At 40.7% G+C, this 14,895-nt stretch overlaps 1 protein-coding gene across 2 annotated transcripts; it reads right to left on the minus strand.

The window, feature by feature from the left end:
* Positions 1–51: 51 nt before the first annotated feature.
* setdb1b (SET domain bifurcated histone lysine methyltransferase 1b) lies at positions 52–13,711 on the minus strand. Of its 2 annotated transcripts, none has more exons than XM_067601381.1 (25): positions 13,582–13,711; positions 11,737–11,940; positions 10,495–10,661; positions 10,351–10,394; positions 9,242–9,368; positions 8,985–9,155; positions 8,646–8,847; positions 8,483–8,556; positions 8,114–8,304; positions 7,815–7,944; positions 7,466–7,709; positions 7,012–7,125; positions 6,554–6,860; positions 6,173–6,434; positions 5,366–5,456; positions 5,163–5,279; positions 4,800–4,966; positions 4,419–4,643; positions 4,091–4,261; positions 2,824–2,954; positions 2,623–2,642; positions 2,392–2,513; positions 2,029–2,285; positions 1,838–1,926; positions 52–818 (listed from the first exon to the last, which is right to left on the minus strand). In XM_067601381.1, the coding sequence occupies exons 1-25, from the start codon at positions 13,596–13,598 to the stop codon at positions 701–703; spliced, it is 3,762 nt and encodes a 1,253-aa protein (XP_067457482.1). In that variant the 5' UTR covers positions 13,599–13,711; the 3' UTR covers positions 52–700. The 2 variants fall into 2 exon arrangements, with proteins under 2 accessions (XP_067457482.1, XP_067457481.1); XM_067601380.1 differs by having other exon boundaries at positions 4,401–4,643.
* Positions 13,712–14,895: the final 1,184 nt, after the last annotated feature.

A 14,895-nucleotide genomic window follows, 5' to 3' on the forward strand; every position in this document is an offset into this window, starting at 1 on the left:
TTTTTTTAAGGCCTACAGTATGTTGTTATACAAAAGAGAAGATACTGGAGCTATGGTTCATTAAAGAAAATGAATTTTTTTATTCAGATGTAAAGAAACACATGGATAAAATGAGACAAATCAGGAAACACATTCATATAAAATAACGGCAACAAAATAGCTGTAACAAAATTCACTGATCAACTTAAAAAAAACAACAACATAAACACAAAATTACAGTGTTGAAGGGTTTTTTTTTTGTTTTTGTTTTTTTTAAAGGTGCAGTGTGCAGAATTTAGTGGCATCTAATGGAACGGACTTTTCAGAAATATGCAATATAATATTCTTATGTTTTAATTAGTGTATAATCACCTGAAAATAAGAATTGCTGTGTTTTTGTTACCTCAGAATGAGCCCTTTATATCTACATAGGGAGCAGATCCCCTTCCACGGAGGCCGCCATGTTGCACCGCCATGTTTCTGTTTCTATTACAGTAGCCCAGAATGGACAAACCAAACACTGGCTCTAGAGAGGGCCTTTCACATTTTTCACGAGTTTTGCAGCCACTGTAGGTTCTCCTACACGCTTGGAAGGGGAGAGTGAGGGGACGGGTATTCAGTTGGTTGCAAACGACAACCTCACTGCCAGACGCCACTAAATCCTACACACTACACCTTTAAGTTTCCTATAGATTAAGTAGACGGAGTGAAGTCCAACAGATCACAGCAGTCTTCCTCTGCACTCAGTGGATCCACAGCAGCAGAGCAGCACTTTGCCCTCCACACTGCCCACCTCGTAGTTGTAGTCCCAGGTGAGCTCTGTGCCGGCCCGGATCCGCCTGTACAAGGACACAAGCAGGCAGGTCAGAGCAGGATAAGACTTTAACACTACATACATACAAATAACAAGATAGTGTGCATTAATTAGTGCATTAATGTTTTTCTTCTTCTGTTTATCAAATTATTTGGTTTTGTGAATCAGCAAATGGCTCTTTGTCTGAGGACATTTCTACTGATGGAGACTGTTTATATTGTTTATATTCTGAAACAGTAGATAAAACACCGAATGTATAAAACCCACTAGAGAGCATAAAGATGACACAGGACTGCCCCCTATGGCTGTGTTCAGACAGACAACAGCTCTGTGTGAAAAAACACCTCGACCATGTTCATTTTAAAGAGGCCGCTGCTTTGACGTATAAAAGGTTGCAAATACAGGAGGCGACGGCCAAAAATACACAGTCCTGCAAAAAGTTTAACTCGGCTCAAGGCTTGCTCAGTGCTGAAGAGTCAAATACATAAAGAAAAGCCCCTGCACACTGTCCTGCTTACTGCTGGAATATTTATTAGTTCACAACATTTCAGTCTGTTCAATTTTCATCAGGTGTGACAGACAGAATAGACAGGACAGTGTGTGGGAGTTTCTCATTGTTTTCAAATTGCACTTTCCTCTGATGCACCTGACGCATATTCAGTTGTTCAGAGATTTGCCAATCAAATACACAATATCAAACACTACTGGTAGCGTCAGTGCCCTAATTCAACTATTCACCTGGCTATCACTGAAACAATTGATAAACAGTTACAGTGATAACTTTCCAGAGTTCAGAGTTGTAAATCCTCCTCCCATAGCATTATAAATCTATGTGTAGTGTTTTGGCATCTAATAAGCCTTCAAACTCACGGATCTGTTACTGACTCACATCTCATTGTCTCTCTCTTGAATAAACACCAAAGGAGCCTCTTGCCTTTTGTAAAATTTTTGGTCTGAACACCCACTAAAGCCTGAAATCTTTCTTCTTGTGGCTCCTGAGGTTGACAAAAACATTACAGCTTCTGTGATTCATTGCAAACTCACTTGCTGGCAAAGAATGCCACCCAGGGGAACCGCAAGTCATGTGTGTCCACAAACACGTTCTGGACGAAAAGGTTAGGACTACAGCTGTGCTGTAATAAAGAGAGGAGACAGAGATGACATTGTAAGAAAAAAATACACAGGAAGGGAATTTAAGTGACTTTAAAGCTTTTTTTTTTTAATAACAGACTTACATTAAGGTAACGCCCAAGGTTGCCTTCCAACTTGGCATCAATAATGTAGCAGGACTCCTCGCCATCAAAGAACTGACGGGTGTTTTTGGGAGCGTTGTCTCCACCTGCTCCGGTCTGTCCCTGCTGCCCTGATTTTCCTCCCTGACCCCCCTGCCCTCCCCCGCCTCCAGGCTGACCTGTTTTTACCATCATGCCATGACTGTTCTTCAGAGCAATGCCGCGTGTGGATTTCACTGCTACCTGCTTTTTAGTCACACCTGAGCCGGAGCGAGCAAGAAAGACAGGAATGAAAAGTGAAAACAGTTAAAAGCATGTGGTCATGAAGTATGTTCACATTTCTCCCTCCTTCCCTTCTCCTCTTACCCTGGGGGACTTTCTCTTTCTCTTTGTTGTCTTCAGATCCGGAGCTGATGGTCTGAACATCGTCACTGTCAGAGAGCGTCATCACATCCTGCTTCTTCCCCGTCGTCTCTGACTTCACATGACTACAAGAAACAAAACAAAATTATTAAAATCATCAACAGCAGGTATTAGGATTGATCACTGAGTTTGCTAATTATTGTTAAATCCACAAAATGAGCAATTCCAACACACCTCTTGCTGTCTCCAGATTCCTGTGATGGAAAGCAGAAAAGGAAGCTGATGAGCATGTTGATTTTAAATCTTTCTAAAAATGATTTATTTATTATACTATCATTTTAAAAAATATTTGTGAAACCCTGTGATATATCCCTTACATTTAAAACACAGAGCTCGCTCTTATGAAACATTATTCTTGCTTCTAGCTTTACTCACCTTCTTCAGTCCCTGGCTGGTGAGCCATGAGGCCACTTTGCTCTTCCCCGTCTCCTCTGGCATGGACGGTGGCTTTTCATCATCAGTTCCTCTGGCCGACGCACTCAATCCATCTTTACTATCTTGACTCCCTGGGGCAGGAAGTAGAGAAGTGTGTGAAAAGACAAAAAATTATCTTCCAAACTGACCTCTGGACACCGAAAATGAATATTGAGAAAACACTGTCACTGTTTTAAAGGCAGTCAATGGCGAACAGCTTAAACATTTCTACATAATAGGGCAGGTGTGTCTGAGAAAGATAAAGTGCAATGTCAAGGTATGCCCTTCAGCTCTAAAATGTAACCTAAAAGACACAAAGTTGGACACTCTGGCATTCATACTCACATTCACAAGTGGCTTTTATTCAGCATTGATGGATCACAAATACTGGTATTAATCACTAACTAACACACATCTAACACTACGACTACAACTAAGTCATATGTGGATACTATAAATCTTTCCTGCTCTTTGAGTAGGTCATAACTCCATAGTGTAATACTACTTACTACTTTACTATAGTTGTTTCTGTCCACTCTGTACATACTATTTTCTTTCTTCCTTTTTTCCCTGTTTAAGGGTTTCTTTTGGGAGTTTTCCCTTATCTGAACTGGGAGTCTAAAAGTAGAGGGTGTCAAAATCTGCACAGATTGTAAATCCCTTTTTGGCAAATTTGAGATTTTAGGCTATATAAATAAAATTGACTTGACTATAGATCCTCCTTCTAAACTCCTTTAAATAAAAACAGTGAACACTGACTGTCTCTTCCTATCAATAAAAGGCATCAAGTGCTTGTTAGACAGTTTTATAGCTGCTACCCCATGAAAATATAGGTGGCTGCCTCTAAACTTTGTGAAACTGTCAATCTGACAGTCACATCCACTTCATGCAGTGATTGGCCAGATGTGTGAAGGTAAGAAAGTCAGAGGAGTCTGATCTTCTCTCTCAAGCCCTCGCTCTTTTTTCAATTTTTACCCAACTATTTGTCACTTGTGTCCAAAAAAGTTCAACACTGTGAATTCCTTCCAGGAGATACTGTGTGAAAATGCGCACTGTTATCCCCATATTTAAACTATTATCACATCTCTATGACAGCAGGCTTTTCACCCCGCCTTCGAGTTTGGCCGTTCAGATAATATTGCTTTCTGACGTGATCACGTTATTAAGAACTAGTCCGTTTTGAGCAGACCCCCAGTCATTATTGCTCCTAAAGATGCCACCAGCTTACCTTCCTTGTTGCCTTTAACCTGACCACGTGTGGTGTAACTCCTCCACACTGAGCTGGAGCTGTAATAGTTATCCTTCACAAACGTGTCGTCTGAACTGTCACTTTCATCTTCACTCTTAGAGTCTTTGTCGTCATCGTCATTGCTGTCCCCTGATGAGCTTGGGCTTTGAGCTGTGAAAGGAAAAAAAAAACAAAAAAAACGGTGAACCATCATATAGAGAATGAGCAGGAATAATGTCAGCTAGGATAAAGGCAACAAACACTGCTGCAAATCTAACCAGGACTATTAAGGACTGCTTTAATCTCTCACCACTGGACTTGGACTCACCCTTCTTGGGTGGTCGGCCCACAGGGTTAGATGATACTAAGGCGGAAGGTTGGATTTTTATCCTGGTCATGTCCACACCACTCCCCTCGCTGTCCGAACAGTGAGCCTCGCTCTCATAACCCTCCTTGAAGTTCTCCACACTCTCTATATGGTCCAGGTTGGCAAAATATTCATCGCCCATCTCTAGGCCTTCTTTGTCAGCAAAGTCGTCTGTCAAGATTTTACCTGGTTAAGTGGGAGGAAAACAGGAAAAGGAACTAGTTAGCTTGCAATCAAGTCACCTGCAGTAGCAACGTAATGTATAAACTGATAAAGATGTCTAAATGTGTGCCTGATTTCATCACCCATGCACTTGTAAAACCATGAAAACCCCTTCCTCACCAGCGTAGATGCATACAAAAGAGCCCTTGGCCACGTCATCTAGGCAGCGGATGCCCCAGCCTTTGTTCTGGGTCTTGAAGAGCTGGAGACGCACCTGCAGGCCGTGCTGCACCAGCTTATTGGTGCACATTTGAGAACATTTGCAGCGCTTATTACATTCGTAGATCCTGAATGAGAGTGGGAGAGAGGGCAGAGAGAAGGAGAGATAACGGCCTCTGAGACAAGACAGTCAAATTAGCTGTTTTATTCAACAGTAATTATCTTCTTATGAGGTTATGAGGGGTGACAGCGAGTTAGTTTTTCTGTAGAGTACACCACAAGTGGGAAGTGTTTTGGTGTGGGATGTGTGTACATATGTCTGACCCTGTGGGCAGGCACTCCTCTAATCGTTTGTGTAAATATCCTGCGTTTGGGTTGATCTGTGCCCCCGGTGTACAACCCGTCGCCTGAAGGGTCAGCTGGTGGCAAGAGCATTTGGACCTGTAATTAAGACACAAAGAGGTTAAAGCACAAAGACTTACTTCAGAATATTAACAATAATATGAAAAAAAAATGATTTTACTAACTTGTCTCGGCAGCCGTCAGTGCACTCACACCCAACCAGGAAGTCTGGACTGGTGTTGATGAATACTCCGTCCTCAGGAATACGCTCTTTACCTTTAAGAGCAGAGAGTAAAACCTATCAGTTTCTCTGCAATCACTTACTGGAATGACTTTTGAAAGTAGGAAGGTGCAGCTAAAGGCAGGTCATCGTTCTTTATAGCTTCATATTATTACTTTTTTTACACAGAAACACCTGCAGGTGAAGTGGGAAGCTGAAGGCTCGTAAAACTCAAAAGCAAGATAAACAAATAACACTAATTATAAAACCAATTAAACAGGGATTGAGGAACAATTAGGAAGTCAAATTGGAACAAATGGATACAGCTTTTTTTCCTCATTCACGCTCTTCAATAATCAACATTGTAACTGGGAGGTAACTGGGTTCACTATAAGCATATACTTCATGTATTTATCTACTCACTAGAGAACAGATTAATGTCGGCATCAAACTACACAATATCAGTCCGATGATGGCCTGACCTGTTAGACATGGGGCACTGGGAATGTAAACAGTGTAAGACAATGACATAGCATCTAGAAAACCTCATTATGTATCAATAAAAAGACAAATGTGTCTACTTTTTTGCCTTCTCTCGCCTAGTTTGACAACTTCTGACATTTTCTGGGGCATGGACCATTCTTCCATACACGACTATTAACATGGCAAAAAGAAGAGTGACAATCTCAAAAAGCAGAAATATCACGGAGATTGATCATGGCATACGCCTAAATGGATCTCTTCTTTATTATCATCTTAATGTTATCCTTACTGTAGGCTACTTTAGGAGGCGGGGTGGAATCAATTTCATTGACGCAGGAAAGTGGGATGTCCTCCTTTCCTCGAGTGATGTCTGGAATATAATAGAAGGGCCTCTGTGGCTGGAAGGGCCGGTCCACAAGCACGTAGGGGTCTAGACAGAACATTTCTAAGAATATAAAGTCACAGCGTGTCTGGAAGAGGTAGTGCTGGATCTCTGACATGTTACGCAGGCAAAGCCCGCAAGGAGCCTTGTAGATCACATGGAAGGTCATCTGAGGGGCGAAAAGACAAGTGCAGAGATGTTATGAGAAAATGAAATAAAAGCAAGAAATCTATCTATTTTATGGTTAGGGAGAAACAAAATGATTTCTCTCCTCCCCCTATTGTTCACCTTGCGGTTGACTTTGCGTCGTCCCGTCATGCGTCTAAAATCGTACAGTAAAGGTGTGAGGAGGGGGTTCTTTCCTCGGTGCATGTCTGATTTTGCTGGTCGGACACGATTCAGACAAGCAGGTTGACACGTGTGTGCCAGGTAAAAGATGCGGTCTGTCGGGGCACGGTATGAGGGCTGATGTGGGATGGTGGCCATAGCGTGGGCCACAGGAGGAGGCGGGGTAGGAGCCAGAGAGGGCAACTGTCTCTGAAACGGCTGTGTGAAAGTGACGGTAGCACTATTTGGGGTATTTAAAATTCTTGCACTGTGGATTGATAAAAAAAAGAAAAAGAGAAAAAAGAGAGAGAAAAGTTACAATTTCCTTCTTTCTAATGTGATTGTGCTCTGTGTTATCTTGTGTCCAAACGTGCTGTCCAAATAACAACTTATTAGGTCAAACAGTGAGGCAGACTCACCCAGGCAGGTTGCTGGGACTGGAGGAAAGAGACTGCATGACTTTGGAGGCATGAGTGCCTCCCACTCCAGGGACAAATGGAGAAGTACTCTTCTTTGCCATCTGATGTTTATTGCTTAAAGACCACAAGGAGAGAAAAGGACATTCAGTCAACATCATAAGTCTCAAAAACTGGTTAAATCTGCAAGATTTAATGAAGTTAAACCTCAGTAAATCTGATTATCTAATTTCTTTCAACATCGTAATAAACAAATAAATATAGAAACTAGAGTTGGGCGATGTCTACTGCCATATTGGCATATGATGATGATAAGATCCTGATCTTACCTTGGTTGATTTTGTGCTTGACATTGTAATATCAGAAAAATTAAATTCTTCCTCAGCTTCAGCTGAATACACCTTTAAGCAAGATGCCTTTAGTTGGATCAGCTAGATGTTGAGTAAGGATCACTCACTCGATACGTGGAGGCTGTGGAGGCTGCAGAGTTTGAGAAGGTTGCAGAGTTTGTGGCGACTGTGTAGTTTGTGGAGGCCGTGCAGGCTGAGCGGTTTGTTGGAGCTGTGGAGGCTGTGGCGGCTGTTGAGGTTGTGGTGTCTGTATAGGCTGGCCGGATGGGGTCTGCTGTGATGTGACAGGAGAGGCTCCAACATGTCCATCACTGGTGTACTGAACTACTGGGCCTTTACTCCTCAGTGCACCTGGAGATTGGAATTGAGAAATTAAATTAGTGAATTTTTAAATTAATGCAGTGACAGTCTAACAGTGACATGGTGAAAACAGTACTGTGTGTACATATATGTTACCCATGTTAGGCCGTGTCCTCTGCTGGCCAGCGAGCTTCTTCTCCTGGGTGTTGGCGGTGGTCATCTTCAGGTTGAACATTGGCTCCAACCTGGTGGAGCCTCTATAGATCCACTCACTCCTCTTATCATCCTGATCAACACCAAACACAACAAGGAAGTTACTCTCTGTCATCTGCTGTTCAAGTCAACAACTATTCATAACTTTTTTTTTTGACTAAATTAATGTGGATGCTTTTAACAGAGCTGTCAAACCAGATGAACGTGAATATTTTTTAATCTCAATTCTGATGCAGACGTACCAAAAAGAGGATCTTGACCAAGCTGCTGTCCACTTCCTCCACTTTGCTCTTCCACCAGGTTCCCTCCCACTCTGTTTTGATGATCTGGCCGAGTTTTAGGAGCACCATAGGTCTGCTAGGATAGGCAGTGATGTACTCCTCGATGAAGTCTCGACATGACGCATCCTCTATGTCCTCCCAAGTATGCTTTACTGTGAAAACAAGAATAATCTCACTCTTATTGATCAGTGAAATGAATCAGCTCTTTTTCTAATCTAAGATTAATATAGGAAGCATTTAAACAAGTAATTCTACAACTGGATTATCAGTAGAATTTACTGGATCTTACAGATTACAAGAGAGGAGGGGAAGACAAAAATGGGCTCTTACGTGGTCGACATACAGGGTAGAGCTCAGGTAGTGTCACATATGAGGCATAGCCATCATCGAAGAAGATCAGAAACCTGACACACACACAAGGAGGACATTAACCAAGGAACAGCAGGAGTCAGCATATCCCCACCTTTAGTTTTATTACTTTTTGTCCTCCCACCTCATTCGGTTCTTGTTGTTGGGCATCTCTGCTACTATTCCAGCATAGAGCCACACCAGGTTACCATCCTTGTACTTGGCGACTACACGGGCCCCGACATAAAGACTCTCCAGGGTGGGGTTATAGTCGAAAGCCACGTGATTTCCAGAGAGCAGACTTTTGCCTTTATCAAACTTTACTTTATACTTGTAGATACCGTTTCCTGAATATGGGCAGAGGATGTGCAGTATTAACGACAGAGCAGAGCAGGAAGCATAAAATAAATATGAGGCTACAGGAAACATAAAACCTTGAATGTTTAACATCACTTTAAAAGAAGTAAATGTTGTGGTAACACACCGACAGGATTAATGGCAACGAGGGTGCCTCTGTGCCAGATTTTGGTACGTTTCTTTCCCAGAATGCTCATCCCGACTCTGAGCTCATCCTCTTTCATTTTCGGGTTCGGCTGGGTCATCGACTGAGATGGAACCTGGGATACAAACACTGCTGGTACTGAAGCGTGAACACCTAGAGGAAAGATGGGCAACACATGCACTTTTAGTATTAAATTTACCATATTTTCACACAGGTAAGGTGAGTGTGTGTGTGCTCACCTGACTGGGCTGGAGGTTGTGCTGGAGATCTGAGCAGCGGTGCACCTGGTGAAGTCTTACTGACCATTTGGACCAATTTTTGTACCTGCTGGGAGGTTTTCTGTAGAGCTGTGGATGTCTCTTTTAGCTGCCATGATATATAAACAGAACATCATCATCTGCATACACAGGAACAGTGCATAAGTCCTGTCGTCCCCCTCAGGCAAAATATCTTGAATGCTAGAAAACTAGATTTTGACAAAGTTTAAGGAAATGATGTGTGTCAATGGTCTACTTCGGTATTCTCAAAATATTTGTGAACATTATATGATTAATGGCTCAATTGTCACATTTTTACAACTGCACTATGTGGTCAATTTTGTTTCTGTCTGTAGAAATCTGTAGAAATCATAGTTACACTGCTGACACATTATAGCTGCCTTTATTCATACTGCACGGTATATGCACATATTACCTTATTTTATATATATATATATATATATATATATATATATATATATATATATATATATATATATATATATATATATATATATATATATATATATATATATATATATATATATATATATATATATATATATCACAGTTACATCCCTTCTTTCTTTCACTACACCACTGGTTTATTGATCATTCTATTTATTTGTTTATCTATCTCTATCTATATATATGCACTTCTTCTACTGTTTGGACTGTATGGTTAGATACTAAACTGTATTTTGTGCATTATGTGCAATGAAAATAAAGCTGAATCCAAGCTAATCTAAACATTTGTTTGTTTGTCTTTATGATGCATATTGTAATATCTCAAAGCAAACATTGGGTATATGATCCAAGATAGGTGCTACTAGCAAAAGGTAAAACAACAGTGTTTTCAGAGACTGCATAATTCATGGTAGACAATCTCTTTTTTAGTTACTGTATTTTAGATACTGGCAGTAATATTGTCAAAAAAAAAGATCTAAGCCAAGCTCAGAGAGCATTTTAGTAGAACACAACAACAATAATACATCTAAACTCCCTTAAATCAAACAACCCACTACAACATTAAGTGGTAAAGTTACATTGTTGAAATGCAGAATGATATAATGAAAATCTGTTGCTCTCACCGCTGGATCTTTGACAGGAGTAACAGTCTTCTTTGGAGGAACCACTGAAACATTGTGAAGAAGAGAAACAGGTCACTAATAACTTGACTGTTTTCATTTCACAGCAACATTAAAATGTTCTCATAAGAAAGGAGTATAACTTACAACAACCGACAGCAATGACATCATCGTCGTCGTCGTCATCTATCTCAATGACCTCGGAGGACAGCACCCCTCCAACGCCCCCTTCATCCTCTGAGCTGCTCTCCCGATAGACGAGGCCATTCCTATGGTAGGTTGCCTTCACGAGCTTCTCGCACTCCAATATGGACCTGAGGAAGAGGAGAGAGGAAAGATTTCAGCCTGTAATCCGGTCCAGTGGATCAATATCAAGTTGATGCTGACTTTATTAAGCGGATCAGTTATCTCCCATGATGTGACAGATCCTATTAAATACAGTTTCTTCATCAATGTATAAAATTGAGTTTGCACTACATCGATTCAGTCACAGCAGGTTTTTAGTGCCACAGCAATCCGGCTCAGGTTACCTTCTATAAAAATGATTGCAATCAGTTCCACACAATAGAAAACAGCACTAGCACTGGACTGGTCCTTTGTATAGACTGATAACCTGAGTTGAAGTATGAAATCAGTATCAGGAGAGGGAAAAGTTAGATCGGTGTATCGCTGTTGTACTACACATCCCTCTGCCACACATTACACCCACAATTAGAGCTGCAACGATTCGTATAATTACTTTTGCCTGCAGTACTATTTTGAGCCTCATCTTAAGCATTTCATCGTACAGATGACTTGTTATTCTGCACAAATTACAAAGTTGAACTCGAATTTGTAATCATGTGTAGTGCTAGCAGAGCCACATCTGTTGAATGCTGTGTGCAGTAAATGCTCAGCTCCATGTGTTTGTTAGCAAACCTGTGTCAGCTTGTTACGGTGTTTATTTTGGCTGACATTTATAACGCTCATCGGAGAAATGTTGATCTGCTCCTCCACTCCGTCAACATTGTATCATGCACAGGCTGCTTCCAATAAACAGCTGGCTTCCACGCAACAATCAAAAACTACCATCTGTGCTGTAGACTTCTCCGAAGTTCACTGGAAGTACCATCAAATAATATACAGCAGGTTTTGAACACTGTTATGTATTGATTTGATACATCAGGCATGTATGTGTGTGTGAACATTCACAAATAGGTGGCACAATAAAAAGTTGCAACATTATCCATGCTAACAATCAGTAAGATGTAATAAAATCATCAAAACTCAAATATAAGATTGTGGGCTTATTCTTCACTAAGGTGCAATACATTAGATAAAACACACCCATAAAAAAGAAACAGACTTTGGTTACTAATACAGGACCGGATGCCTTTTGTATTTACTTACTGGTTGGCGTCAGTTAGGAGAGTCTCTGTCATTGCCTCCTCCTCCTCTTTCTGCTCTACCCATTCCTTCAGCTGTGTCAGCTGAGCCTTTTTCCTCTGCACAATCTCACTCTTCTCCACGGCCTCTTCAATCCACTTCTTCAGCTCGTCCAGAGAAATGCCCAGTTCTTCCTCCAGACTGGAGTCCCAGCCCTCCACCTCCATTCTGAGGAGAGAAAAGGGAAAACATGAACATAATTTTAAATATCTATGCATAATTCTTATAAACAATGTTGTATGACAACAAATGTCAGATAAAAAGACTGATGATGTCAAACAACAATTTTGCACAGCAGGGCATTTGTCAGTTTTAAAATTAAATATTTTATCAGTCCCACATTTATTGCCAATATTAGGCATTTTATTTATTTATTTTTTGTTCCTGCCAGCATGTCACTTAATGCAACAGTCACATGAGCGACAGAGTAAACGTATAACAATCATTTTTTTAAAAACACATAATGGAAAATACTCATTTTCATTTAGCAAATTAATAAATGATTTGATCCTAAATTGATCATTGAGCCTCCACAGCTCAGAGAGTTTGAGTACCAAACATTCACTGGATAAAGATCCTTAACTGTGAGTATTGACTTGTTTTCCTCTTTCCTGTTGTTGTAAATAAATTGTCGTTAGCAACTGAGAGTGTTCACCACACTTATAAATAGATGAATAAGCACATAAATAAACAGTCTTTATTATTGGAATTTGTATCAACTAATCAACCAATCATATAATCAACAATTCATTAAAAAAAAATTTTAATAGATCCATAATGAGAATACATTTGCAACATTGTGATATGTTTTAGAGCTGCAACAACTAGTTGATTAATCGCCAACTATTTTGACTGTTGTTTTAAGACAGACATGAAAAATTGTGAACCTGTCCTTTGATATCATGATAATGACTCACATCATATTGCTCAACCCTAGTTGTAACCCTGCTGAGAAGGCTGACCTGTTATGCATGTGCATGGCTGCAAAGACCCATAAGAAATGCAAGTTGATATCTGTCGGTTTTGGTATCAGCTCCTCGAATAAACAATAAACATTAGTGCATCCTTCATCATGTCAACTTGATTCAACTGCACGTTTTTTCGGGAAGCCAAGTGATTTCTGACTCCACCTGAATCAGAAAGCACTACATTCAAATGCATTAATAATGCATGCAAACTCCACAGTAGATAGTCTGCACCTACTGTGGAGTTGGGCTGCAGTTAACCTTTGGACAGGGGGGCAAATGTGTGTGAACCTCTGAATCCCTCTTCTCAGTATGTTGATGTTTGCTTTGTTTACGAACCACTCACACAGCAGCTGATGGAAATCACTGTGCCGACTAAATAAGCAGTTGCAAGAATATAAGAAGCTGGCTCAACACAGCTATTGGCGGGTTCATATATAACCATTAATTCATGTAAATATAAATATAATGAAGCTGCCAGTTTGAATTGGAGTGTTACTGGTTAGCACAACAAGGGGTACCGTGAAAGCCAAAATCACGTGAAGTTATCTGGATATTATCCTGTATCCGTCTCAGCTGATAGAGTACCAGCTAACCTGAGCCACAATAACTCCACTGACACTTTAAAACAAGGCACTGACCAAAAGATGACTATCTGAGGCTTCATGCAAGTGAGAGTGGGCTAGCTCGTTAGCCTAGCATTAGCATGCACAATGTCTCATCTACAGTCTGACTGATGCAGGTGGCTGGAAAACAAACCGCACTGTGCTCTCCAGTGTTGCTCTAAAAGAGGCGTCAGACGGTGCAAATAAAACTTCACAAAGCGAAAGCACCCAACACTCACCCCTCGCTGCTTTCCATCCTCTGTGCTCGTAAATATACCGTTAGCCAGCTAAAGCTACCTGCTAGCTACATTTAGAAGTGCATGCTTGCTTTGCTTCCCGGGGTATTCGAAGTGGGCGGTGTTATCTGCGCTGGTAGGGCCCGTGAGACGGAAACCCCGCACACCCATGCCCGGCTAGTATCTAGATGATAACCCTAGAACCGCAGAAGATCTCGCGAGAGTAGTCATTTTAACCCAAACCATGATCTTTCTGTCACCCTAACCAAGTGTTTTTTTTTCGTGCATAAACCTAACCAGACCTTAATCTCAGCGTTGTCACATCATAAAACATAATTAGTTTGAACAACGTGCACAATGAAGGAACAACTCGTACAAATCTCGCGAGAGTTTCGCAAATCTAGGGTAACCTAGACACGACCCCCAACCTTCTCCAGACTATTAAAAACATTCTCCAAAACTATCCCAACCCTCTCCAGACTATCTCAAACCTCAGCCATTTCTTTGGGTGTCCTGGTGAGCGAAATCTCTACATATCATGACACAAGTCCTGCAGCAGTGTTTTATTAGTGAACTCTAAAAAGGTGAAATATTTGTATGGAGTCTGGTGACAATTATTGAAGGATTAATGAAGCTGCATCTGAATAAAAACAAAATCAAAAGAGGACTTTTTTTTTCTGTAAATCAGTGAAAACATACTTATACTCTGTAGGCTGAGGGACAACTGAAGGGATGGATAATTTGACAAACTGTGGGTGTAATCTGATTACTAATGATACCTTTTGTACTTTGTGTCAGATTTTATCAGTATGTGACATCATCAGGCACAGGGGAGAGCAGAGATATTTTTTTAAAAAGTTAAAAAAAAAAAAGAAAAATAAACACATCTCATTCCCTCGGTTGTAACTCTCAAAGCACATATATACCCCAAAATATTGCCACAAGCCTCCTCTCTCCAAAAATGCAAATATATTTCCTATAGGAGTTATAGTTTTTGAGATCTAAACCTTAATTGATAGGGATCACACTGTCCGGGTCTCATTGACTGTAATATAAACTACAGTTGGTCACTCCTGTTTCTTAGAGATAACAGATTCTCTCTTCCTTCAAACACTGTGTACAGATGTTATAGATCCTCATCTTCAGCTAATCCTGCTGCCACTAATGATGTACAAATCAGTTTCTCCTCAGTAAAATGGGAACTTTCTCTTTACATATCAGGGTTAGTCTGTTTTCTCAGTGGTTTAAACTCTGTTCTCATGGTCATCCTCTCTATGAGATTACAAGGTTGTGGGTTTGATTGCTGCTCCTGGCACG

Source organism: Thunnus thynnus, chromosome 10, assembly GCF_963924715.1.
Source record: "Thunnus thynnus chromosome 10, fThuThy2.1, whole genome shotgun sequence".
Taxonomy (NCBI): Eukaryota; Metazoa; Chordata; class Actinopteri; order Scombriformes; family Scombridae; genus Thunnus; species Thunnus thynnus.

Bases quoted from the DNA above. Each gene is read 5' to 3' on its own strand.
- setdb1b (XM_067601380.1), bottom strand. The intron at 8,848-8,984 runs GTGTGTTACCAC...GCCCATATTCAG, and splicing joins CGTTGCCATTAATCCTGTCG to GAAACGGTATCTACAAGTAT. The intron at 7,945-8,113 runs GTACGTCTGCAT...GGTGTTGATCAG, and splicing joins TGGTCAAGATCCTCTTTTTG to GATGATAAGAGGAGTGAGTG.